Source organism: Euprymna scolopes, chromosome 35 (assembly GCF_053919585.1).
Source record: "Euprymna scolopes isolate OS-2025 chromosome 35, ASM5391958v1, whole genome shotgun sequence".
In the NCBI taxonomy this organism is placed as follows: domain Eukaryota; kingdom Metazoa; phylum Mollusca; class Cephalopoda; order Sepiida; family Sepiolidae; genus Euprymna; species Euprymna scolopes.
In genome coordinates this window covers 69,808,364-69,835,042 of record NC_136516.1, presented here as the reverse complement: position 1 = coordinate 69,835,042, position 26,679 = coordinate 69,808,364, and the positions used below count along the sequence as shown (strand labels likewise).

Here is a 26,679-nt window from a genome sequence, read left to right as displayed (position 1 = left end):
TTTAACAAATAACATGAAGTACTACTTCATTGAAGTAGTGTCTAAAATTAAGTTCTTATTAAGGTAAAGTCGACAGATCGATGGTTTTTATATGTCCTTTTAAGCAAAAATAATATTACTTAATCGTTATGCTAAAAATAGTAATATATAAAAAAAAATACGGAAATTCATCCAGTAGAAAGTTATTGGCAAATGTATATTTCAGCGGCGTAAATTATTTGACAGACAAAAAATTATAAAAATGATTTATTTTTATATTTATTTTTATATTTATTTTTGATGGACCCCGGTTCCACGCAAGAGGCCTCAAAAAAGATAATTTGAACGGTAAACTAGTTTGCTAAAAAAAAAAAAATCAAAACAAAACCGAACTGTCAATTATCGTTGCGTTTTGCTTGAATATTTAGTTGTTGTTTTTTTTTGTTATTTTTTTTTTTTTTTTTTATCTTGTTGGACACGTGCACTTTCAATTTGTTTGACAAGTAGGAGGGTTGATGATTCATTCACCCTTTCTTTTCTTTTCTTTTCTTTTTCAGTTTTGGATTTGGAGATTTATTTGGATTATTATGAGGGAGTGGGGGATAACAAAGGCAAGGTTTTAATGTGACTAAAACAATTTAAATTTAAAGCTAAAGGATGTCCTTTGCCCCCAAACTGTCAGCAAAAAAAAAAAAAAAAAAAAAAAAAAGATACTTTTTTTTCTTCTTCTCTGTGTGATTGATTACGCGTTAAAGACCGTGGAAATATTGAAGAAAAAAAATAATTCAAAAATATGCATATATTAATTAGACTTTACAGTGAGGGTTCATTTTATGATGTTCCTCCGTTATTAGAGCGAAAATTGAAAATCGAAATATTGAATTTCAATTAAAAGTAATAGTATTTACTGAATTGTCATGTTGTAATTAGTAAAATATCTAAAAATTACGAAAAACGATAAAGTGTAAATTAACTATTAATAAAAATAGTTTTCGGAATAAATTGCACATCATACTTAAATAAACAGCATAAAGTCAAGGGAAGTAAGTGCAGTCTGTCTTGTTACAATTAATCGTGAAATCAGTAAAGTACAATGTTTTATGTAATAATGCAGCAATATTTAACTAATTGCAATATTACAAGTTGATAACATTGCTTTTGAACTTGATTTAAAAAATAAGCAGATACCATTGTTTTTTGTTTTTTTGTTTGTTTTTTGTTATGAAAATTCATTGTTTCGACTTTCGATTTTCGCTCTTATAACGAAGAAACGCTACTATATAAAAATGATCACTCGCTTCCGGACCAAAAATCGTTAAGGATCTGTTCTACGCGGTGTTCTCAAAAACTGGATGAGTATTAATGGTTTCTGGTCCGGAAGCGGGTGATCATTTTACGTTAAATTTTTAGTAAAGCGAACAATAATTCTAAAACGCTTGTGCGTGCGCACACGACACAATATATATATATATATATATATATATATATATATATATATATATATATATAGATTGGTTTCCTAGATGTAAATCTAATGAAACTCGCATGATTATTAAAGAGTGCTCAATGGAGGACATAGCTGGTATATAGTCTGTTTATTATACAAACATTATTGGTTACATATGTGCATACATGTTTCAGTGGAATCCTAATTCTAAGAGACCGCTACATCAGACAGAAAAAGGAGCGATATTGAGACGAGAGTCGAGATTACATTCGTTTTTATAAAATATACTCGTGTGTGGTTTACGCTTTGGAAGAAAGTGGGGTGTATACTTTGTAAATGTGAGCAGTAGAGATTTTGGAGGGAGGTGTGGTGAAGAAAGGGATTAGGTGTACAGGGTGAAGGAAGAGGGGTGAAGTATGATCCCGTGTGGTAAAGCCGTTGTAGCGGGGAGGTGTTGCTATTATTTTAACTTGGCGGTTGTTTATTGACCATTGACCATATCGACAAATATTTTATAAATAAATAAATAAATAACGAGAAACAAATGAATAGATAAAAAAAAAATGAGAAATAAAATAAATAGTTTATCAATGAAACAGATGGATAATAAAGTCACCACCAGAAAAGAAAAACAACCGTAAAGACCTCAGATAGGGAAGTAACAGCGATGAGGGTATAATATTACTTCAGATTCGGTTTTTGATCATGGCATTCCCTTTATTTATTTGGAATGTATTTACTATTAATGCAGTGTTCTCCATCTCTAAATCACTAAATGTACTTATTTCGAAATGAGACGAATTCTGCAACGTATTTATTACATTTAAAAAGTGTGGTTTACTTTCGAACAGTTTACAATCCAAATCACAATATCTTTGTAAGATAGATAAGCAAAAATCCAGATGTGCAGTGCGTACCGTTTTATATATATATATATATATATATATATATATATATATATATATATATATATATATAAACTACTTAATTTAAAATTAATACACGAAAGTATAGATTTATGCGTAAACTTTAAGTATTTACTTCAAAAGTGCTCAATACATAGGTAGAGCTAGTTAGTAATTTATAAAATATATATGGCGATTAAGCTACTGAATATTCCGCGTTTCATCCACTCTCGGAATATTCAGTGTAGCTTAATCGCCATATATATTTTATAAATTACTATATACGCATATATGTTTAAAGAAAAAATAGAAAAAACCGAATGAAATTATTAAAAATCAACGTTTCGTCCTTGTCTCAGAGGACATCTTCAGGATAATTGAAATAAAAATGTGATAAAAGAAAAAGTCATAGATCGTGCGATACGTATATATATATATATATATATATATATATATATATATATATATATATATATATATATATATATATAATTTTTTTTTTTTTTTTTTTGCTTTTTTAGGGGGGACAAATTGTTTTTTTTAATAAGATATTTTTTAAACTAAAAATTAATCATTTAAAGTTTGTTTTTAATCAACAATTTTAAATAAGTAATAGATTTTTATTTTATAAATTTTATAAATCGCGTTTATTTTGCATTAACATGCACGATATTTATTCAGAATGTTTTACTGGCATGAGGTTTTGAGTTCAGCGGAGGAGGGGGGCAGCGCCTATAAAGGTCCTATGGTTATTTCTGAAAACTGGTCTTAAGAGTTCACTCGCTCGTTCATTCACTGTCGAGGGGATTCTTAAGACCTTTAACAACACTCCTACCCCTTCCACCTCTCCCCACCCCCATACATACACCACGGTAAGATGTGACACAAGATCGTAAGGTGGGAAGCTGAAAATCACCTTGGCACACAAAAAAAGCCTGAGCAGCCCAATCAGCATTCATCGGTAGAGCGCCTTAGACATCTACCAATAAACTAAGCATCTTCTCAAAGAGCGAAGGTAAAGCCTTGGAGTGGGGGAGGGTATATTCTAGAACTGCACAGAAACTTACATTACTGTTAACTAGAACAGTATGTATAAATATTTTATTTTAAAATTGAACTTGGCACTTTCTGGTTTAAGGATGACGACACTAACGATAAAGTCTTACACTTTCTAAAACAAAGCTGTGTTATTCAATACACAAAAGCGCTTGGTACAATTAAATGTTTCTTTGCTTAAAACAAACATCCAATCATTGAAAATAATTAAATGGATATTGGAGAGAATCAAAGTCTTTTGTACCTGTTGACACTGTTGCTTTCCTTTGTGCCTATTTAGAACCTGACGCAACAAAACACACGAATGCTCTTGTGCCTTTGTTATTGGTATACTGGTATTTACAGAATTACCTGAAAAATCACAAAATTCCGTTCGCAGGACTTCTAACTAAAACACCAAACACTGAATGGTGCACAATGTCAAACTGCCTAAATTACTCTACCCAACAACTGAATGGAGTGAAATAACTTTTACAAAAATCGACATTTTGGACTTGTATGATTATAAGGTGGGGAATTGAAAATCCAGTGCATGAGAGGCGTGTACACCTTGACCCACATAAATGCCTGGGCAGCTCAATCAGCATTCACCAATAGGGCGCCTTAGAAATACAATAATAAACTGACCTTCTTCTCAAAGAGCGAAGGTAAAGCCTAGGTCTAGGAGTGTACAAGGTTTTGGGTCCTTTTGAAAGTCATCTTGGTTTATTGCTAATCGCCAAGGTGTCCCTACTGGGGAATTCCCACAATGTTGCCCAGATATTGTTTGCAGACCAGAGTGTTCTTCCTCTAAGATGCAGGATTCTTCAATTCTATTTTCCGACCCTTGTGTCACAATATTCTGCCGTGGATGAGAGATAAGTATCAGGTATATTTTAAGTAGCATCAAAAAAAGTTTCACCAAAGCAATATCCTTTATAAAATAAAAGGATGTGACACAAGGCCAAAATTGGTTGAGGAAGGAGAAATGTCATCTGTCATCCTCTTTGTCCTTTCTCTAAATTAGTTCTATGACCAGTCCTACTTAACATTATAGCTGGTGTTTTGACGTTTTATTTGCCAATATATATATGTACAACAATATCATAGGTTGAGTGTGAGCGTTAATAAAAAAATAGTGATATTTTTTAGAAAAAAAGAAAAATAAAACAAAAAAAATAATAAATAAAATGCTAAATTATGTGGTTAGTAAAACCCTCCCAAATCTAAATATAAATGAGCTGCTTACTGTTTTCTGGTAGCTTGGAAAGCCGAAAACAAGTAAGGTGTGAGAGGGACTATTGGGGTATGAAAAGAAAAAAACAAGATGGGGTTCATGGGCAAGGGTGGTATCTTCCGAGATAGGCATCAGGTAAGAGTACCTATTTACAATGCCTCCCCATGGGACAGAGTTAGATACCAGGGTTGTTTTTTAACGCTGAGAAAAGGAACAAAAATTAAAATTGTCTCGGTCATTAAGGATTTCTCCTTCACTGACAGAGAACAAGAAATTGAAGTGCAGCATCTGAAGAACAAATACTACACTTTGATCTTGGCCCGAGTAGGGACAAAATAAATACAGAGAGTGAGCATCTCCAAGAATTTCTAATACCGCAAAAACAAACAAAAACAAAAGATGTGGTGCCGGAATTCATTTGTACCACTAGCTAAGAGACTTTGCTAACTAGAATGGCGTCTGTTAAGACCTTAAGTTGGTGTGTACCATATTCAAACTTGGTTCGTTTAATAAACACACATAAACTAGCAATGTGTATCCACCTCCTTTTAAATATTGCAGAGTGTAATCACTTCCTATCACATCTGATTTTGATTTTAAGCTGATGTATAAAGTATGAAATCAGATCATAATCAGAATGTAGTTCACCCTACTCTATAAGCATGAGGTCAACACTAATAGTCTTGCCGCTGTTAGGATCTTGAGAAACACAATCATATCACATTATACTCTACAGATGTTACATCTAGGGGTACCAACTGCTCAGGGATGATGGAAGCTGTCACTTCATTGAGATACTTCCAAAACTTTCACAGCCTACTGCAACTGATTGAAGAAGACACACACATTTCTTCTGTGATATTCGGGCAGTGCAGGCAAAATGGTTTATGCTAGTTTTAGCTTTGAAAAGTTTGTCATTAAGGGATAGTGCATCCCTGATCAATTCCTAGATCAGATAAAATTCAAAGTTATTGAAATGACTCCGGCCTGATGCCCAACTCCACTAAGAGTGGAGTTCCTCCTCTAACCATCCCAGCTACTCCACATATCTGAAGTGGTCCCTGTCTTAATATAATGTTTTTCTAGACATGCAAGGCCACTGAACACAAGCAGTAATCTGAATGCAGCTTTGCATTCATTGAAGAACTGTGATTGAAACATTGGTTTATGTTGTCCTTCGACTAAAAAGTCAAAAATTAGTTTGGGATAGGCTTTCTTAACGTCAGGGCCTACACATTTCACTATCAAAATTGGGCTCAGGATTGACAGTTTCTCAGCATATTGATTACGTCTTTGTTTGGACGTTGAGTATAGACCTATCTATGGATTAGCAACTTTTTGCCCTGCCACAGAAGTGAAGAGTTGACATGTAAGAGTCACTAAGTAGTTCACAAACAGAGATAGTTCAGAAAATTAGTAAAGAATGAGTGGAAAGATGTAAGTAGAGCATACCTCAGCTCTACCTTTAAAGGAAAGCCCCTTTGAAGTCAAGTCGTCACTGATGCCTTTTGACTACTTCTGACTAGCTCTTTTTAAGTTGAAGACCTGATCCAAATCAAACGCTAAGGATCCAAAATCGGCCATCCAACCAAAAGACCCAGCAGTGCAGGTGCACGGCTTCAGACAGACAGGTTCATATTATCAAATGTACTGATGTTGACTAGGGCCTTTGTGATTTTTTTGTACTGTTTGAGTCACTATAAGATCAGATAAAATTCAAAGTTATTGAAATGACTCTGGCCTGACACTCAACTCCACTCAACATGCACACAGTAACATCATCAGTGTATGCAGAGACTCAGGCTTGCCCACCACCAGACAGAGAGACCTGGTCTCACCATCCTGTCCATTAGGTTTGCACAGGAAAGGCTCTAATGCGAAAACGTAAAATAGGGGGTGACAGTGGACACATCTGATGAGCTGACTGAAAAATCAACGATTCTGATTGCATTCCATTTACCTGCACGATCACCATCAGCTGATGATAAAAAATTAAGATCCATGTGCAACAGTCCTAATTAAATTTAGCAACCTCTAGAACAGATCCCAAGAAATGATGGTCGACCCTGTTGAAATCTTTAAACTGATCTAAATGGATCAGCACAGCTTCGGTATCATCTATGATCATGCAAATTAGATGCCAATTGTTTTGAATCTATTTTCCCTTCACAGCATAATTCTGATCATGTTCAATCAAATCAGAAATAACAAGCTGCAAATGAACTTTTGCCAAAATCTTTAACACTGTTTAGCAGAGTTATCGGCCTAAACATCCTAAACCTTAAACCTCTCCATGCTTCTCCCTTTTATTCAGTAATGTGTTCACTCCCCTGATGATTTAGGCATGAACGGAGCCGTGTTCAAGCCATTGGTTATACACATCCATCAAAAGAGGAACGAACATGTCCAACAGTCTCAAAAACGAGTCCAGACGATTTGTCTGAGCCAACTTACTTCAACACAGCCCAGTCCTTACACTTTGTAACCCAACCATCACTGCCACCTGCTTGTGCCTCCTCCAGGTGAGACGAGTTGGTTAAGTAGCTGTCAAACTCCTGGATTCAAAGTTTGGACAGTTGAGTGGAGAAATCCATTAAATACTTCTAGAACACGTCTCATGTCAGGGGTTGGCCTTCAAGGTTTTTCACTTCTCAAATGTTATGATTCGATCTGCGATGGACCATGGCACTACATCCTTTAGTGCCAGCATTCAAAGATTCATTAAACACTTTCTAAACTAACCCTGACTACCTGAGACTCATATTGCGTATTAGAAGACCATTTCAGGTTCGCCCTGCCTTGTGCTATGGTTAGGGACCCCCCTCCCAGTTACTGCTCAGGCCAATTTATCTTCTAACTTTACTAATATTACTTTTTTGAATATCCCTCCTGAGTGTTTCCACCTCCCTCACTTTTATACATAACTGATTTCAAGATATTTTTTAAGTCATTATTAAATGGTTGATTGACTGACCTAGTTTCAGTGTTATGTTTAGAACAACTATTAGTTTAGTAAGAATGAAAACACTGAGATGCACTTTCAGTTTTGAGTAATAACAAATATTGAATAAGACACTAAATTAGTTTTTTTTTTAATGTAAAGTTCCTGAAGACATGACCCTCAAGTGAAATCTGTATTGTATAATGAGAATTCCTTTTCTAGATAACATGTTACATCTGTAGTGTAAGTACGAGCAATGAGTCAGATGTCAAATCATTCACTTGACCTTTGGTGCAAAATGTGAATTATGAGTGAAGGAAGAAAACGTTTTGCTCATCTACTTCAACACATACTCAAAGCACTTATATTTTGTTCTGATGCAATGTCCCCATGCAGATGCATTGTTAGGGTGTGGCAGTATACTCAACTCGAAACATTGACTCCAAATGGGTGGGCTTACTATTAGATTAGATGCATTTATATTGAAGTTGATATGATGAGCCTGGGTTAGAAGAAAATTTTAAATTAAAGAAAACTGTGTGTGTGTATATATATATATATATATATATATATATACTAGCAGTTCAGCCCGGGTTTGCTCGGGCCCTATGTACTGTTCATATCTTTATGTGCATATATATATATATATATATATATATATATATATATATATTAAAAGTTTTACTCATGTCCAGGTAACCTACATCTAAAATTTCAAGTGTTTAGACCCAAAATTGGCAGAGGAGTTTGGTAGAGTCTGCAAAGGTCAACTCTTTCAACTTTGACCTCTTGGCAGCCAAATTTTCGCCCCAAAACTGATTAAAAAGCTTGCTGTATGTCTGAATACCATTTATGTAAAATTTCAAATGTTTAGACCCAAAAATTAGCCGAATAGTTTACTAGAGATCGCAAAGGTCAAATCTTTTGAACTTTGACACCTTGACAGCCAAATTTTCGGCCAAAAACCAATTTAAAAGCTTGCCCTATGTCTGAATACACTTTATGTAAAATTTCAAATGTTTAGACAAAAATTGGCTGAATAATTTGGTAGAGACCGCAGAGATCAATTTTTTTTAACTTTGACCCAAATTTTGACCTTTAACATTTATTGTTTTGGGCTCCAATCAAATTAAAGTTTGATCCATGTCCAAGTAACCTACATCTACCATTTCAAGTGTTTTGACCCATAATTGGCAGAGGAGTTTGGTAGAGTTTTCAAAGGTCAAATCGTTGAACTTTGACTCCTTCACAGCCAAATTTCTGGCCAAAAACCGATTAAAAAGATTTTCCTAAATCTCAACACTCCTTATGTCAAATCTCAAGTCTGTAGACTGAAAATTGGCAGAGTAGTTTAGTTGACAAATGTACACACACAGACATACACAAAGACAATTTCACTTTTATAGATGATGATTGCAACGTATTGTCAGCCGAGTGCCACTCCCTCAGTCATTGAAAGTCCATGTGCCGAAGATGACTTTTTAGTCCTGCCAGCGACTTGCACACTCTCAAGCAGACATGACACTGAAGACAATCATTGGTATGCATACATATGTATACATACACACATACATACATATATACACATGCATACGCACACATACACACATACATATATATATATATATACGTATATACATACACATATACATATACATACATATACGTGCATACACACATATACATACACATGCATATACATATGCATATATACATATACATACACACATATGCATATCTACATATACATTCACATACATATATATGCATATATACGTGTACACATGCATATATACACACACAAACATATATATATATACATACATATATACACACCTACATATATACAGACATACACATTTATATACACATAGATATACATACATACACATGTACATATATAAATATACATACATATATACATATACATGCGTCATAACTTTTCCATCGCCACAGGATTATTTTTTAGACAAATGTCTGAGGGAGTATTTATACAAAGATTTTATTACAAAGTTTTAGCTTTGTATGACAGCTAAGTCTCTCTCTGTTCAAAATGTTGAGATCCAGCAACAAGCATGAGCAAGATAGGCAGCAACAAATCAAACTGCAAACCAGCTTATGCGGGTACTGGTCTTTCACTTTATGGTTTTTTAATTTTGATGGCAATAAAAATATGAGAATGTGAAACATTCGTAGATCATCATTCAATCCTGGGCAACGTCAGATCTCCCAGCTAGTGTGTGTGTGTGTGTGTGTGTGTGTGTGTATGTATATATATATATATATATATATATATATATATTCAGCCACTCTTATGAGTCGTAAATGATGAAACACGTGTCAGTGGATAAAAAACAATAAATATATATAACATTTTTTAAATAAATATTAACAATTATTTTTATGCCTGTAAACACTAATGTCTCATACTTATGCAATCATCAGTGTAGGAATTAATAATTATTGTTGATTGGGAGATTCGAACCCAGTCACAAAGCCACCTTCAGCTTCATAGGTTAGCACTTTTCCTCTAGGCCACCGGCAACTAACATATTAATGGAATGAAATTAAATAACTATGAATTCCATTTCGGTAGGCATTCCCAGTCAGAGTACTTAACGACATTCGTAGGAAATAATAACAAAAAATGTCACTCACGGATAACTGTAACTCATCGTTTTGTTTATTACATTAGATGTGTTCCGATTACGAAAAGAAGTAGACTTGTTATTTATGTATGTTACCATATCTTTAGATTTCTTGCACTGTAGCAATTCAGAGGTAGTAAACCTTGTTACATGCTCTCTATTTTCTTGAAAGCACTCTGTCTTAATTCCTTCATGTTCGAAGTACATGTCTTCCGTTTTACTTCAATCAAAGTTCTCAGAAGTCAAGGGTTATTTTTTTTCTGTAGACTGCCACTTGATCTCTCAATGAGATACATAGATATTCGCATGCGCCATTAAATTCTCCTTTACCTAGTGAAGAACGTTAATTTTCCTTCCACTAATTGACCTGTTAACTATGTTATAGTATTATCAGATTCCAGGAGAAGAATTCATCTAATCTGGTGGAGTATACCGCTTAGTACTGTTACTATACGTAACATCATTTGAATAAAGTACACGATTCCTGATATAAACCAGTGTGAAGTAGCCATATCGAGATCTTTGAATACCATGTTATTTTGAATATTTGGTCAGGGTTTACTTGTCAGGAGAAGTATCTCCATGCTAGGTTGTCTTGACAAACTCCTGTAAAGAGGAACCTTACACACTTAACGATTTTACTTAATAGGCATAAACATTCTCTCTTGCGCGCGCATGTGTGTGTGTTTAAATTTTCTTATTTTGTTCCAGCTAGAGATAAGGCATCCTACCAAATGCCAGACATTCCCCTGTCATCAGAGAGATTCTAACCGTCTCTTTAAATGCAATTGCTTGTTTCTCTCTTGCACTTTGTTCATCGGGTATATTTTCCAAGTAGTTTTTGAAATTTTTTGGCATGAGTCCAGTTATATGCATGTGTATCTATGTGTTAAAGTGAGATTATGTGATTTCAAAAGTTGTGTCTTGAACTGTCAAATCTGTCAGGCCAGACTCAAATCATATCAGATCTGATAGGAATCAGATTTTAACTCTCAAATTCTCCCCGGTTATTGGAAAAATAGCAATTTGTATTCAATTAACCGTATGCAATGAATCATAACAGATATTTTGTTTCGGCATTCTATAAACCCTTCAGTAAAACCAATAAACCAACCATTTATAAACCAGATCATAGTATTTTCTAAAGGACTAAATAAAAGAAATTGCCCCACCCTCTAATTGTCTAACTTGCTAACGTTGCTTTCATCGCCTACACAAACAACGAACCCGATTACATAGTCTACCTTTATAAGATTCGTATGTCATTCAATTCAAACCTACACATCTACTTATGCGTGAAATTAAAAAGAAAACCACATTCCAGTAAATTTCTTTTCACAGTCCAGTCTGAAACATGTAGGTCATGAAATCTTTTGTTAAAAATCTTGATGGTTCGATAAATTGTGTGCAGGGTCAGTTTTAAAGCAATTTAAAAAAAATTGTTCAGATTCAAGAATTGATTTAGTATAGTTTTACAATTCTATCTACCCATCTGTCACAACTTAAAAGCCACTCGATGATAAGGATAAGTTTGTCAGGTAGACACTAACACAACACCCTGACACCTGGTAATGATGCTTAAAACTGGGCAGAATTTGATTATTTAAGAGGACGGCTCAACAAGAATTTGTTGATATTGGACTTAAAAACAACCATCTTATAATCAGCCATGAAGCAGCCTAATCATATTCTGTCCCACAGACGGGTAGTTATTGGAAAGAAACTTTGTTCATGGAAGTTATATTTAGTTTTAGATACATTGAGAAAGAAAGGAAAATTATTTACAATGGTTGTAGCTACACGAGTTTTTGTTGTGAATGTTTTTACAGGGGGTTACCTATACATTGGAGCTCCATCAAGCACATATTATAAAAATGATGATAGAATATAGAAAGACTAGCAACGTCTCTTCCGTGGAGAAAGAGGCTGTAAGAAAGAGAAGAGGACATCCCTCACTAGATTTCGAAGTTGATTTTGTACTCTGTCAAGGCAGGAAAGGATGCTCTGAACAGCACCTCCTCAGAGATGGCAACAGTATTCCATCTTCCTACATATTTGACTCTCATACAGATAGAGGATTGTGTTAGATGTGAAATACTTTTTGGAGAAGTAGAATGAGCCAACCATTTTTTCTGCGACCTTAGCAACAGTCTTGGTGTATGTCATTCATTTCAGATATGGAGTAAAAGCCAGTCTAGAAGCTTATCAAAGCAGGGGACTTCCTCAAGAAGAAAACCATTTTAATTGCCGCAAAGTAAGGATCTGAGCATTAATGTTGAAAGCAGAGAAACTTAGTTTTAGGCGTATTAAGAGTCAACTGCCACTTTTTTCTCATTGCGCGACATATTCCATGGATGAAGAAAGAGAAACCAAAATATCTGTATCATTAATGCTTTTTGAAGTGTTTTCATGGATGAGTGTTTCCTCTGCATAAATGTAAACAAATGATCTTATAATGTGATTTGGGAGATTATTGATAATCAGGAAGTGGGTTGAATGGATCCTTGAAGTATGCCGGCATTGATACTATGTGCTTCAGACTACAGTGACTACAGTAGAACCCCGAGATACGGCATTAAAAATTAGTAACAAAATACAGTACAGTATATAATACACATAATCAAATAACATTATAAATAACACCATATGGCGAGATAAATACCATAACCAGGAGCCATCTTAACCAAGAATCATCGGTGTGACTAAATATAACTGTACTGCCGATTGATGTCACCTTTGACTTTTATCATCCCAGCTCCCCAATAAGAAGCAATGTGTATTGAGACAAAAAAAAATTTAATTGCTTCAGTTGAGGAGGATTTCTTCTCCGACGATGGAACAGATACTACATCTAAATCCCACCATGAAAGCCGTTCTCAATAATTTGGATGATCATTGCGCTGGATTTCATTTAATCGTTTTAAGCCCAGGGAAAACTAGGTATTCCTTGTCTGGGAGTTGTCTGACGAAGGGTATTCACTTAGACAGTTTCCAGGCTGTCAATATTTTGAGAACGATAGAGGTTTAAGATTGGTAATGCAATATATATTTTTAAAGATATAGCTGGAGAGTGGCTAATAAAGGTCTCAGTAAATGATATCAAGACACCCTCGTTCCCCTTGACAATTTCAGAGCTGATATGTTTTGTCACTGTTGACAAAAATGTGAAGGTCACGTTCAAAAAGATTTCTTTTTTTAGTGTTGTAGGGTGGGAGTATGTGGACGCTTGGTTTTTCCTTTCAAGATGCATAGAAGATTTGATGTGGAAAAAATATATATTTTTTAAAGTTGAACTGTTTCTGAATGTCTTCATATTGTACCTATTTACTATGCCTCCCCACGGGACAGAGTTAGACACCAGGGTCGTTTTTTAACCTGGAGAAAAGGTACAAAAATAAAAATTGTCTCAGTCGTGAAGGATTTCTCCTCCACCGAAAGAGAACAAGAAAATGAAGTGCAGCATCTGAAGAACAGATACTACACTTAAAGTAAGACCTGAAGATAGGTGAAGGAAGGACATATCGACTGGAACGCTGTAGAAATATAAATATCAACGTTGCTAGGGATGATAATCGAGAGAATAGCTATGTAAATAATAATAGCTCAGGAAAGCAAAGCGTTCAGAACATGGAAGGTGTTTTATGGGGTTATGTGCTTTATTGTGCGTCGCTGAACAACCCTCAAGCGTCTAGCACGAAATGAGTTCCAGACTAATGATGTTATTCTAAGTGCACTCGCACCACCATATCTGATTTTCTTCCCCATTAAACATTTTGTTCACAGCTAGTTTCAGTTGTCAATCTGTGACCCACTGTTATATTGTGTTCACGTTTGATTGCACGAAAAATTTAAAGAGTTAATATTTTCTGTTTGAGTTTGAATTAAAACATTTATGTTTACTTTGAATGCTATAAAAAGATTGACCCAAATGAATACGAAACAATGGCAAACAATTCTGTTGAACACAAATTATTTTTTGAAACATTGATTATATTTGATTAGGTTTTGATCAGCAACAGATGGAATAATTAAAAAAAAAGTTAAAAAAAAAAAAAAAAACAGCAATGCGACATTAAATATTTAACTATTTATTTACCAAAAACAATTTATTGCCTTTACTTGTCAAGCTTAGCATAAGTGAGAATTAGTCTCAAATCAATACATGAAAAATAAGTGTAAACCCGTTCCTTGATATGACAGGGGCACGTGCGAAAATTCACGTTTGCCTTCGGTTTTTTTTTTTTTTTTTTTTTTTTAAGCACAATGAACCAGCTTTGCCTTTTAACTTTTAATTCAAACAGAAATTACTTTCCAATTGTCGCTTTAAAAACTGAAACAACTTTCGAATTTCGTAATATTAATCCATTATAGACAGACTAGCTGTAGTCAATGGCGTTATCCAGAAGACATTTTGTCTCTTTGTACCTCCTTGCCTCAGAAAATTTTGTTCTTTCCATTTTCTAATACTACCTCTAGTTTGTGTCTGTACCATTTGCCCACATGTTCAAAGTGCAGACTTTTGCATGATTCTCAGTGGACTGATTCCTATGCAATTGTATCTGTTTTGGGGTTCATTTGTGGGTTAGTTTGCATTATTATTATTATTATTATTATTATTATTATTATTATTACTACTACAGACGAACTTATATTACACTGCCACCTCTCAAAAATAAGGTAATGTCTGGAAAGATCGTCTTATGACAACAGAATAGGATTGAGAATTGAAAGATAATGCATTAGTCTTAAATAGTCTATATGAAACTGAACTAAGCATTAAAAAATAGTAATAGACACATACCAAATCTCTGTCACTAATTTATTATTTACTCATTCATAGTTCTCACACAGGCCGTCATCAGTGATTGCTCACTGGTAATAACTGGTGGTGTTCTCTGGATTCTAAGTGACACCAAGTCTCACCATATTTTCAGTGCTCTTCACCTCTTTCAATAACATGTGCAAATGATTTTGTGTTATCGAAACTGACGTTCTCTGGGATTTGGATTCCAATAAGCCTCTCCAAGATACCAGTACTCTCCGCTCTTTTTCAGTGGAGGTTTAGTTAGTGTTCTCTCCTTTGTGTTTATATCCTCCTTACCTTCATGACTATTTTGTTTGGTATAAACTAAGGTTCATGTGGTGGCAGTTGTGTGTGTGTGTGTGTATTTCTTTTATTTCTATTGTATCTTACTTCCATGTGTTTGGTTATTTTACATTGATTGGTTTCCGCATTTGAGGATTTTCCGTAAGATTTCAGCTGTTTTCATCATTGCTATCCATTGTTTAGTCTCGGTTTTACCTTTGACTTCAATTTCTCCCAGTTTTGTTTTGTTTTCTTTTTTCAAGATCTTCAGGATTGTTCTTAGTGCTCCTACAATTATCAGTATTTTATTTATCTAAAAAATGGTTAGACACAAGGTCTGGTGTTAAAGACCCAGCACACTAGGATTAACATGCTCTTGTCTAAAAAAATGGTGGCATAACCTTGACGGAATTCCCCGGTAGGGGCGTCTAAGGCAATTAGCAATAAATTAGTATCTTCTCAAAAGATGGTAAAGCCTGAGACTGAACAGAATCATAGCCTGGTCTGACCGAACCAAAAGAATCCACAATTGCCTTCTGTTGGGTTGATTGTCGAAGACGTATCCTTGAGTGATATGACCACATCTTAAGTTGTATTGACTTTATCCCTTTCAGTTCTTTGGCAAACTCTGTATATTTGTTTTGCTTTTATGTCTACTTGATTTTCACCCTGTGAACTGTTGGAACGGCAAAGTCTGTGAGTTGGCAGTTTTTTCCTTCTTGTTGACCATTATATCAGGCCTATACGTTGTTGTTGCTGTCGTTGTCATTCTTCATCCTATTATCTATATACTATTACGTTTGTCACTTTGACCGCTTTGGCGTATTCGTAAACATACTTTAAAATAAAAATAGAATATTCAAAATCGCGCCAACCGTTATTATACTAAATTCTCTTATGAAAATGGAATACTGCCAGCCAGTCTCTGATGGGTACAGATCAGAATACTCAATGATTTTATCGCATGCCTGTGTCTAGTGGGTACAAATCACAATACAAAGTTACTAATTGCCAGCCAGTTTATGGTAGATGCAGATCACAATACTCCTTATTTATCACCAGCGAGTGTGTGATGAGTGCAGGTCACAATACTAATAAGTTATTCCTAGCTAGTCCATGTCTGGTGAGTGCAGATCACAATACTTATAATTTACTCATCGCCAGCCAGTGTCTGATGAGTGCAGATCACAATACAAAATTATTTATTGCAAGCCAGTCTATAGTAGATAAAGATCACAATACTAATAAGTTATTTACTGCCAGCCAGTGTATGGTGGGTACAGATCATAATATAAATAAGTAATTTATAGCGAGTCTGTGTTCTGCTGGTGTAAGTTACAATAATAAGTTAGTTATCGCCAGCCAGTGTCTGGTCGGTGCAGATCAAAATAATAATGTTATTTGTCACCAGGTAGTGTTTTACTTCTATTTTTTTAATAGTATATCTCAAGCAGTTATCCATATTTATCTACAAAAATATTTATTTTTTAATTCATGGTCTGGTCGGATCATAGGAATGTTATCGTTGGAGGACATTCTATTATTTGCTTATGTGATGATGTTTTCAACTACTGTGGAATTTTCACGGGTTCTGCTATTTACTACTACTACTACGTTGAATAAAAATATTGATAAGATTATGGTTTTGATAAATTAAAACATAACAATGACAACCAGATCAGATTTCTATTATAAATATGTGACAGCATCATTATTAGTGATAAAACTGACAGTCCTAAATCTATGACATACTCATTTAAATAAATCTGAAAATGCAAGAAAATATTCGGTTTGGAAAAGATACTTTATTCAACTAAATTATATAAAATGTTTTTTTTTTATACCAATGAGTTATCAAGACCGAAAGCCACTCGAGAATAAGCATTAATGAGATTGTGAGTCAGATAATGAATAATATTATGAGAGGATTGAGAACGAGGAATGGAGTGGACAAAATTTTATTACTTCATAAGTAATTGTTGATATTGGACTTAACATGAAGAATACACAACTTCGTAAATATTTATATACTAGCACTACTATCTGCCGTTACTCGGGGAATATGGACAACAAAATAAGAGTTAAAAACTGTGTAACGCCTTTCTTTTAAAACTTTCTTCACTTTTTCCTTCTTTAGATCTCTCTATTCCTTCTATATCTACCTCCTCTCCCCTCCACTATATCCCTTTCTCTCACTTTACCCCCCCCCTCTCTCTCTCTCTCTCTCTCTCTCTCTCTCTCTCTCTCTCTGGAAACTAAAAATAGTTATTACATATAACAATGCTAATGCTGCTGCTGCTACTACTACTAATAATAATAATAATAATAGGATATTTTGTATCTGTATTAAAAGTGAAATTCTGTAATTTCTTTATTATTATCAGTTAATATTAAGATTAAGTATCTCTTTCTTTTCTCATAATAAAGATAGACTGATATGCCTTTTTTCATTCATGCTTAAATTGATTCATAAAAATTGAACTAATGTCTTCCATCCTCCTTTTTTCTTTTTTTCAAATCATTAAACCATTTTGTATGGACGAAAATTCTAAAAGCTTACTTTTAAATCTGATGATCAAGTATTAATTTAAAATTGTACACGTTTAAAATATGTTCTATTTTTATGTTAACAAAAAAAAAATGCGTTTAGATTATATATGAGTGGAAACGAGGATTTTCAGGAATTTAAATGCCAGAGTTTCACCGATTAGATGAGTCAAAAAAACAGATGCTTATTTTGCAACTGCAATTTCCTTTTTTTTTTTTTTTTGGAGGAGGGTGGGGTCCTTTTTTATGCTTTTAAAAATTTCTAGGTAAATCGCAGTGTATTTTTTAGTGCCGCTAGCACTGAGAATTGAACCTTCAACATTCAGAAGAATCTGATTTTAAAACTGACTTTGACCAACAACTTTATCCACTAGAGTTAGACCTATTTTGTTTTCTACATGTACAATATTACTACCTATTGCTTAACTAGTAGATGGTCTGCAACGAAAAAAAGAAACCCAGTTTTCATCAAACGGAAATGCAATCATGTCTTTTCTAGGCGAAAATTTCATCGTTCCACTCTGTATGATTTTCTAATTTAAATTTGATTAACTTTGGAATATATATATATATATATATATATATATATATATATATATATATATATATAGTCATCCACATACAGTACTGTTTCGAACTTTTTAAAGTCAACATTGACCTTCTTTAATTTGTAGTTTACTTGTTTTTAATTCACAGTTTATTTGTTTTCGGTTTAATTTGAGAATAACATATCTTGTGAAGTCAATTTTTTAAAAACACACACACACACACACATATATATATTTCTCACTATTATTACATATTATTACTATACTAGCGAGGGTACCCGGCGTTGCCCGATTGTTTGGAGGTGTGTGTGTGTAAGGGGGGGGGAGTTAAAGTAAAGAATAAGCGAAGTAATAACCCTTATATTAAAAAAAAAAAAAAAACGATGTTAAACTTCTTTAAAAAATCGGCGAAACCAAAACAAAAAAAAAAAAACAGCGAATAAACGTAAAACTTCTTTAAAAAAGAAATCGGAAAAACAAAAAACAAAAATCAGGGAAAAAAATGATGAACGTGTTCGGAAAACCAAAAACCAAAAAACACAGCGAAAAGCAAAAAAAAAAAAAAAAAATAATAAATAAAATAATAATGGCATAAATAACCATTTGATTCAGTTAAGTCCATGGTGCGTTTTACCCAGTAGAAAGCATAGAACGAAAAGGAACCTTCAAATTCCATTCCAGTTTTTTTTAATCAACTACAAAATGAAATAAAGCGAAAAAAAATGGTATAAATAACCATCCGATTCGGTTAAGTCTATGGGGCGTTTCACCCAGTAGAAAGGATAGAACGAAAAGGAACATTAAAATTCCATTCCAGGTTTTTTTAGGCAACTACGAAGTAAAGAAAACCCAAACCGGTGTTCCTTCATAACTGTCCCTTGTGAATGATCCCGCAACAGTGTAAGTGGTAGCGGGGGAAGGTGGAATTTATTAGAGAGAAAAGATTTTACTACTTCCATTGATTTTAACCGATTTTGGCAGTGAACTCTCAGCAGAAAAAATATAGGAATCTACGATTATCAAGAAAGTGGATAGGTAATAGGCCTATAACACACTTCAGATATTGTGCTGCAGTTTGGGCATAATACATTTGCATGAAATGTCTTGATTTTTAATCCTATTAAGGTCAAAATCAGAGGGGAAAAATGAGTTCATTATATATATATATATATATATATATATATATATATATGTGTGTGTTGTTGATGTTTTTATCTAATTTTATTTTATTTTATTTTTTTTTTGTCGGTATTTCGGAGCTGAAAAATGTCAAAGTCATTTATGGAAATAAAACATTTACTTGCCGTCTTATTTTACTAGTATTAAATCCACGTAAGGGTTAAATAATACTAATACAAGATGTGAATAAAAAATAAATAAATAAATTGGTAAGGAAAAAGAAAACTAGAACAAATTCTAAATTTACGTTTTCTCTTTTTTCTTCTTTTGTTTGTCTTTTCTTTTCTTTTACCCCAAAGTTTATACAATTCATGCTGTTCCAAATTAACTGTTGTAAAAGTCATTCAGATGAACAATGACATCCCTAGACGACAGAAAGTGATGATGAGGCTGTTGTTTCAAAATTTGCATAACCTTTAACTAATTACTAGCAGGGATATTCGGTGTTGTCCGATGAGGGGGGGGGGCATGAATAGCTAAATTATATTTTTAAAAGCGTAAAAACCTTCCCCCTTCTCTCTCTCTCTCTCCTTCATCTTTTTAAAATACCTCTTTCTCTCTCCCTCTCATTGGAATTTGATTTACTTAATATAATAGAAAGCGAGAAGGCCATCATCAGCTGATTGACCTAATTTCAGTGTTGTTTTTATAACTCCTAGAAAAATGACAGAAAATTTTCTTTTAATGACATCTCTTCCCATTCACTAATTTGGTTTCCGAATATTCCGATTAGGTTACATTTAGAATCTACATTTTTTTAGTTTAATATTGATAGTCACATTATTTGTCTTTTTCGTTTTGGGAAACGGTCATCAGCCTCGCTTTTTCTGTGCTGGATCCAGCACTGCTTATGGATAACGCCATTTTTATGTAGTAAAAAAAAAAAGAAGCCAGGTAACTTTTTAAGCTCTGAATAGATCGCCTACTGTTTTTACTTTGTTTATAGCTGAAAACAAGCAATCTCTGAGTGGAATGTATGTGCAAGAGAATAATGAAGCTTAGAAGTGGACAGTGCTCTTCCAAGGTGAATTTAATTTATAAGAGTTCTATTACCAAAAAAAAAAAAAAAAAAAAAAAAAGCGGGGGTGCAACTAATTCACTCAACTAGCTAAATGACTTACCTAATCAGACAGCTGAGGTCCAACAGGACTATGAGCCATACACCATATTCACACAAGGAACATATACTCATAATTGACTCTTTTTTGTACACACAAGCTTTTCAAATGCTGAGAAATGTAATCTTTTTCTATTACATCTGATCTTGACTTTAAGCTGAAGCTTGAAGAAAATTAGATCCTGATCAGAGAAGGATTCAACCCCTCGAGATTGCCTCATATCGGACACCCACACCATTATTCATGCTTACATCCAAGATCATGAAAACTACCATTCGCTTATGCCTGTCCCATAATGGCCCAATATTGTCAATTATGAGTTATGGTTAGCAGCAGAGGCCATTCAGAATCTATGTGAGCCGTCACCTTGTTGATGTAGTATTTTTTTCTCAATTTTCTTATTTTGTTCAAGCTGGGAATGGGGCATCCTACCAGATATCAGACATTCACTTGCTATCTTATAAATTCTAACTGAAAGCTCTTTTTAAGATTCTTACCGTCCTTTTAAGTGCAATTGTTTGTATTTCTTATACACTTGGTTCACTGGGTATATTTGCCAAATAGTTTTGGAAATTCTTTTTGATGGGCAGATTGCTCCTATAATTACTGGCATGATGGAGATCTTAAGATTCTAGTTCCTTTTCATGTTGTGCATAAGAACTTGTTATTTTGTTATCTTTTCCCCTCTCAGCTCTGTTTAACCCGGCATCATTAGGGACATTAACTTCTACTAAGGTTGCTTCTTTCTTCTTCTTGTCTCATATGATTATATTAGGTTCAATATCTCTGTATTCTAGTCACGTACCTGTACGAATTGCTCCAACTTGTGACATTTAAAGAAAACATGATCAGCATTTCTGCGGTCGTTTTGAAGTGAGGAAACTTAGAGGTGTCTATAATGTTTGTATGGCATTGTAGGTTAGTGAGTTATCAGGTGTTTTGCATCAATCACAAGGTCAGAGAAAACTGCACTCTTGAGGTATCCAAACCTGGCGCTTAACTCCAGATACCAGATTTTGATCCCAGCCTGAAGTGCAAGATACAGGGATTGGACAAAAAAATTGAAAATAATCGAAAACAATAAATCCTGTGTATCGCTTTATTGCAGGTCAACACTATTAGTATAACTTTCATATTTGTTCAAATTTCACAAAACTCAGGGAAATAAGGCACCTTGTTATGCTCTCCCAGTGTACCAAATTTCAGTTCTCTGTGTTTCATAGTATTTTCAAAATTAAAAAAAATATTGTCCTGCAATAAAGCGATAGACAAGGTTTAGTATTCTGATGGCAGTTCTCCCATGAAATCTATTGGAACGGGATTATTCAGTTGATTGTTAAGCTCTATTGTAATTTTCAGTACCACGGTTTTGTGCTCTTTCTTCACAATGCGCTCTACGATCTAATCAGATAGCTTTAGCTTTCTCCCAGAATTTTGTGTAGAAGGGAATGTTTTCCCTTCTTTTTCATAGACTATCATCATTTCCTGGACTGGACAATTCCGCTGAATACGGCCACCATCTCAGCACCTTTCGTTAATATAATACCTGTCGTCTAGACACCAACAATTTTCCCTCTTCGAAAATCTTATAAACATGTCGTTTTTATTTTTCTTACTAATGTACCCTATCTGAAAAAAAGAAAAAATAAATTCAGCTAATTAATTCAGGAAAACAATAACCATAAATACATTGAGGATATTGAGAAGACCACTGCAAAGAAGGTGGGCTCCCTCTACCATGCTAGAAAATTACTCGCACCAGAAAGTATCCTATATCTTTACAAAGCCACAATACGCCCATGCATGGAATATTTTTGACACATTTGAGCCGATCTATCTATCACTAGTCTCTCAGTCTTAGACAAGTGTAAAGAGTTGCTGATGCTGGGTTAGTAGCAGCAGCAGCAGCAGCAGCATCCGTATGCAAATGACCGAGCCAGTGTGTGACGTGACGCTACAGCAGAGATAAAAAGGACACATGTTCGAAGAAGCAGTGTTCGAAGGAGTGGTATTTGAAGCGTGGCCGGTGTTCAGAGAAACACGTGTTTCAGGTGTGTTTGGAGACGTCTTTGGAGATGAGAGGTGTTTGGAAGAGTGGTTTTCGAGACACGTGGATGACATCTCAACAGGGACGAAACTTCACTCGTGGTCGGAAAAGGAGAAATAAATTGTTTAAAATATTTAGAAAAATGTGTTGTTGAAAATACCAGATATAAAGGCTTTTGCTTAAAAAAGAAAAACTGCGTTGAGTTTTTTTTCTTTTTTCTGTTTTCTTTTCGATAGTCTACAATGTGTTGGGTCTGTTAAAATGTAACAGCACCAGTAAAAAAAGGTATACAACGTGACACAAGGTTCAAAATAGGATCTCAAATCTAATAGGTTCCAACCTTTGTCCCCTCGCTGCGATGTCACATTGCTGTACCTGTTTTACAAGTATTTTAATGGAATGTGCTCTGACGAATTCATACCACTTCTGCCCTCTCAATATACTCTCGACTAATCCGACAATTAGCAAAATCCCACCCTTTCACTGAGGTTCCTAGATGCTGGAAAGCCTTTTACTCTAACAGTGTCTCTCAAACTGTTAGACTTTGGAATTCCCTCAAATTTTCCTGCTTCCCTGACTGTACTAATCTACAAAAGTTTAAATGTAATGGGAGAAAACATCTCGCTGCTCAACTCCCTACAGTCCTCTGTTAGACATGATCCGAAATAGTAGCACCTTATATCCAAGTGGCAATACGCCTTATTTGGGGTGAAAAAGTGTAAAATAAATAAATGAAAGCAACAATTTTGGTAATTTTTTTCAATTTTTATAGGTGTTTTAAAATTGATTCAAAATTCATAGGGGGTTTTCATTATGTTGTCCAACTTCTTTAACTTGATTCTTTAGAAATATAAAGAGGTTAAAAAGACAAAAAAAATGTGTTAATGTATCTATTGTTCAAGCCATTTAGTGCAGTTTCTTAGGTTACGTTTACATTTGTAAAGGTTATAGTGCACCTGTGTTAATTAGAACCTATCAAGATTTGTGTGCCAAAACTAATTACTTTTGTTTACTCTTTGTTTGGAAATAAAGGTAATTGTATCTCCATCTCTCTCTCTCTCTCTCTCTCTCTATCTATCTATCTATCTATCTATCTATCTATCTATGCCTCTTATATATATAAACAAGAGAATCTGTGCTTAATCTGTTCTATTTTTGAGTCATATGTTCATTGGGCAACGCCAGGTACGCGTTCTGCTAGTGTATATATATATATATATATATATATATAGAGAGAGAGAGAGAGAGAAATAAAAAGGAACAAACCGAATTATGAGTTCATCAACGTTTTGTCTTTATTTCGAGACTTCCTCTGGATGAATGAGATTTTTATTTCTCTATTTTGTCGGAATACTATTTCCATTATTCTCACCATATATATATATATATATATATATATATATATATATATATATATATATCTGTGTGAGTTCGTTCTCTATGAACTCAAAAACGGCTGGGTCGATTTTTTTTTTCATATTTCACACAAATGCACTTGATGTGTCTGGAAGTGTTCTTAAGTTTTATATTGGAATACTTCCGATAAGTATCGAAAATCGATAATAAAACAATCTGATTAAAGAAAGTCCGATTTCTTTTTATACAATCTAATATCACAAGTGCACTTGAAGGTTTATTACCGCATGAGCAGAAAAGCTCACCCTATAATATCAACTGTAGATTCTTTCATAAGACAGGAGCACGTTCAAAATGAATGTTACTTTTTAGAGCAGAACTGAACCATGATGCTTCACTTTTGTACTTTTAACTTTAATTCAAGTGATTATGTAAAAATTATTTCATAAAATTAACAATGATACTTGAGTTTTGCATTTGAAAATTTAATTTAAGCCATTATACAAAAATAATTTTATGAAATCAACAGTAGATTCTCTACAGTGCAATATAGATTACACTGTATTGCGGACTAAGTCACTGCAGGGAGGTATGTGGAGCTTCCTCCTTATATACCACGGAGGTGGGCGTTCCCAACTAGAACAGGCAATCAATCGATTTGATCGAAAAAAATGGACGATTTTCTCTGATTTCGATAACAATAAAAGTATGGGAGGGTGAAACATTTGTTGATCATCATTCAATCCAGGACAACATCGAGTCAACATGCTAGTATATATATATGATGTCTGTGCACAAAATTTGTATCATCCACATATGTGCAAGTATACAATTATATGTTAAACTGCATTAATTTTTAATTTTGATATCCATGTGTCGTTAGGTCATATGGTAAGAAATACCTCTATACAACTAAACGTTTTGGTTTTAATTCCAGCTGATGGTACCAAAGTCATATATTTTTTTAACTTTTGAAATCACTACTACATATATATTGGGTACAATATAATAATGAATTTAGTATTGACTCTATAATAATAAATATGAAATCGGCATCAATTAAATATACTCAAGCAGGTTTTAACACCAGGCAATGCCGTGTGGCCTGCTAGTATACATAAATATAATTATTCTTTTATATCGACAGACACTAGTTTTTCATGCTTACGGAATCATCAGTGTAGGGGTGGCATTTCCTGCCAGTCAAAAGATTTTAATCCAGCCACAAAGCCATTTTTGACTCCATTCGTTAAGCTTTTATTCTTGAGCCACCAAATATTTTTCACGAGAATGAAGGAAATTAATAACTAATAAACACACAATTCAGGTGCAGACATTAGACAATCCAAAGTGTTCGAACGATGGAAGTTGTGAAGTTGCAGTTGACTGCCTCTTAGTTGTAAGATTCCTAGAAAGTTCCCATCCTTAAGTATTCTTAAAGGGGCTTGATAATTATAATTAATAATTATTCTTTTTTTTATATTTTTATATATATGATGTTATTTTTCCAACAAATGATGAACTTTTTTTTCCATTTTTTTTTTATTTATGTGTATTTTAAAAAAAAAATTTAATTTTGTACTATCAGTTTTTACTTATTTATATTTTTATCTTTTTTTTTCAGATAGCTCTACCTTGAGTTTAGTGGTGGGTTGTCCCTGTCTTCAAAATGGTTTCCAATGTGACAGAGCAACCGCCCACCAACTTTAACCCATACTGTGTCAGTTCAAATGATACTGAAGGATGTACAGGTATCATCTTGCCCATCATCAATGAGGATGCCTGGCCAGTTGGATTCCGGGCGTTTGTTTACCTTCTTGGTCTGCTATGGTGCTTCTTGGGAGTCTCCATAATAGCTGATACGTTCATGTGTTCCATCGAAAGGATCACAAGCAAAACAAGGAAGATCCGAATTGCAGACAACCTGAAACCCAGTGGATTCTATGAGGTGGAAGTGAGAGTAAGTGTAACCTCTTTCTAATTTTATTTTTAAACTTATAATCATAACGACAAGATGTGTATTTGTCTTTTTGTCCATCCAGATAACAATAAAGAGGAAAATGGAATATTGAGTACTAGGAGAAGAGGAAATAGGGGAGAGAAAAATTAATCTTATAGACTTGCTCGCCTTTGGAACACTGTTCCGCTGGTCTGTTTCCTGGTTGAATACAACATGGTAGCCTTCAAATCCAATGTAAACAAGTTCTTGTTGAGACGTCCCCTTACATAATCAAATTCTACCCAATTTACACCATTACCGATTACTACACTACCACCCTGCTTCATTAACCCTTATCTTCGAATGGCCTTCTGGCCTTGATAAGTGGTGACTCTCAAGTAAAAAAAAATCTGAAGACTGTGAGCGTTACATTACCTCCCCAGTTAGGAGAGGTTATATGTCTTGCAATTCACAACCAAATAAAACAAATGGGGTATTATCAATGCACTCACAAATTATAACAGCATAATTAAATCCTACCTTGTGGCGTTCACTCCTTTCTCAACTGTGGCTCTGAAATTAATGTTTGCAGCAGCACAAAGAAATGAAGAAAGTATCGAATTTAAAGAAAAGGCCTTTTATTCAGATGTTAGAATTGCTTTCTCTT

At 34.1% G+C, this 26,679-nt stretch overlaps 1 protein-coding gene across 6 annotated transcripts in view; it reads left to right on the top strand.

Moving 5' to 3' along the window:
* The window catches only part of LOC145259910 (sodium/calcium exchanger 2-like), a 323,080-nt gene that overhangs the window by 200,883 nt on the left and 95,518 nt on the right, over positions 1-26,679 (top strand). For all 6 annotated transcript variants that reach the window (XM_080117847.1, XM_080117843.1, XM_080117844.1 and 3 more), the window contains exon 2: positions 25,698-26,033. In XM_080117847.1, coding sequence (XP_079973973.1) covers positions 25,743-26,033 — 291 coding nt within the window. In that variant the 5' untranslated portion in view covers positions 25,698-25,742. The remainder of the gene's footprint in view (positions 1-25,697; positions 26,034-26,679) is intronic.